A 2,131-nucleotide genomic window follows, 5' to 3' on the forward strand; every position below is an offset into this window, starting at 1 on the left:
ATGACTCTATATGAATGCCTCTGGTAGTGTACCAGAATGTGCAATGATCTAGCATAGCAAAGATATCAAAAAACGGACAAACCATGAAAATATCATGCTAGCTATCTTACAATCATGCAAAATAATATGACAATGAATGCTCAAGTCATGTATATGATGATGACGTTAGTTGCATGGCAATATATCTCGGAATTGTTATGTAAATGCCATAATAGATAGGTATGGTGACTGTCTTGAAGAAGATATAAAGAGGCTTGGGTGCGATAGAGCATTACATCAACGGACCTTCACGAGCTTATTACAGGGTAGATTTGAAGTGGCAAATAGGGAGGGGGCAAGTTTGTTTAGTTGGAAGGGTCGGTTGAATGCCCGTAGTAATCCGTGCGTCTAGCATTTTTGTTCCGTTTTCCCCCTTTTAATATATCGGCTTTTGCGTGTTTGCGAAAATAAATAAAAATGGAGAGAGTAGTTCAGTGGTGTTCTTATTTAGAATTTCAACACATTCGCCATAAATCAGCCTACAAAATACAAACACTCTACATCACGGAGCATCCATTGGGGTTGTCGTGACTGAGGAAGTCAACAGGGTGCGAGCAATGCAAGAATGACGTGTCCTGGTACCCTCTGAGCTCAGAGTGCATACTGTATGACCCGCAGCCACCACCGTAGCCATGACCGTAACCACCACCACCGTAGCCGTGCCCGTGGCCATAACCGTAACCACCACCGCCACCGTACGGCGAGCAGCTGTCGCCGCCGCAGCGGTGCGACGGGTGCGAGTAGTCGGCGAAGTGCGGGTGCGTGCAGGGGAGGAAGTAGGGGGCCACCACCTCCTTGATCTTCTCCTCTACAACCTCTGCAACCTCTTCGACCACCTTCTCGACCACCTCCTCTTTCTTCTTCTTCACCACGACCGTCTCCTCCACGATGCGCACCGTCGTCTCTACCTTGTCGATGACGCAGTGCTTGCGCGTTCTCTGGTAGATGTACTCGGTCAGCTTCTTCTCCTCGATGACGCCTTCGATGACACAAGTGTTCTTGCCCAAGTCCGCCTTGGCAGCGTAAATATCTGCATTAGTCGCAAATTAATTAGCATGTGCACGTATCAACATAGATACAGGACGAATTTGTGAGAGAGGAAATTACGCTTGTGCTCAAGCAGGATCTCTCTGACCATGACTGCGCAGTCCGGACAGTGCAAGGGAACCTTCACCGTTATGATCTTGATCTCCTGCATTATGTAACGGGAAAAGGGATGAATGATGCACCGAAACGAAACGCCTTTACAAGGTGGTTTTCACTTTTCAGATAGAGATCGAGATTGTCTGTTTACCTCTTTCGTGCTCTTGACCTCGGTGATTATCTCCTTGGGGGGAGGTGGGGGAGGTATGTACTCAACGTGCCTCCTGCATCCCCTGGATACCTTCACCCTGAGCTTCTCCTCGTCGAACCCGACGCCCCTCACCGTCACCTTCCCTGACCCGGCGTCCAGTTTCACCTCCTGAACCCCTGCAGCACACACGCGCACCCCCAGCCCGCCGGTGTCAGTCAGTGTGCTATGTTATGATCACAGAGACAGAAACTGAGGAGTACGTACCGTGGAACTCGGTGAACTGCGTCTCTATGTCGCGCGCGCATTGCCCGCAGTGGACGTGCACCTTGTACACGGCCGTCTTCAGCTCGACCTTGGTCTCCTCGACCACCTTGGTCTCTCCCCCCATGGCGACTCTCCCACGCTGGTGCTACTACACGCCTTGATCTACTACGAAGTGCTAGCTAGGCATTGCATTGGGGAGTGGGTGCTGCAGTGTCCAGTGCATCGAGGGGGTTAATGTGCGCGGCTCGAGGAGTAAGCTTCAGGTTTGTTTGTTGGAGAATTGTTGGAGGTGGTTCACAGCACTTGTCGATGGTTGGGAAAAAAACGGCTCGGAGGTTCGGGACCGATCCACTTCGCATGTACTTCGAGCGTGGAGGTATGTGCTCGTCCGGGACGTGAGTGACGACGTGCCGTGGGTTTTGTCAATCCAAACTCGCGGTTCGCCAAGAATGTTTCCCCCAAGTGGTTGGGCTGTCGTGTGGTTGACCGCGCGCGCTTCACGACGGGTCAACTTTTAGCACAAGCAAATTGATT

General features: G+C 51.1%; 1 protein-coding gene across 1 annotated transcript; it reads right to left on the reverse strand.

Moving 5' to 3' along the window:
- Positions 1–463: 463 nt before the first annotated feature.
- On the reverse strand, positions 464–1,815 carry LOC123049971 (heavy metal-associated isoprenylated plant protein 4). The gene is made up of 4 exons (XM_044472821.1): positions 1,598–1,815; positions 1,334–1,509; positions 1,147–1,231; positions 464–1,069 (listed from the first exon to the last, which is right to left on the reverse strand). Exons 1-4 carry the CDS (start codon positions 1,719–1,721, stop codon positions 537–539), a joined length of 918 nt encoding a protein of 305 aa, XP_044328756.1. The 5' UTR covers positions 1,722–1,815; the 3' UTR covers positions 464–536.
- Positions 1,816–2,131: the final 316 nt, after the last annotated feature.

This window comes from Triticum aestivum, chromosome 2D (assembly GCF_018294505.1).
Source record: "Triticum aestivum cultivar Chinese Spring chromosome 2D, IWGSC CS RefSeq v2.1, whole genome shotgun sequence".
Classification (NCBI taxonomy): domain Eukaryota; kingdom Viridiplantae; phylum Streptophyta; class Magnoliopsida; order Poales; family Poaceae; genus Triticum; species Triticum aestivum.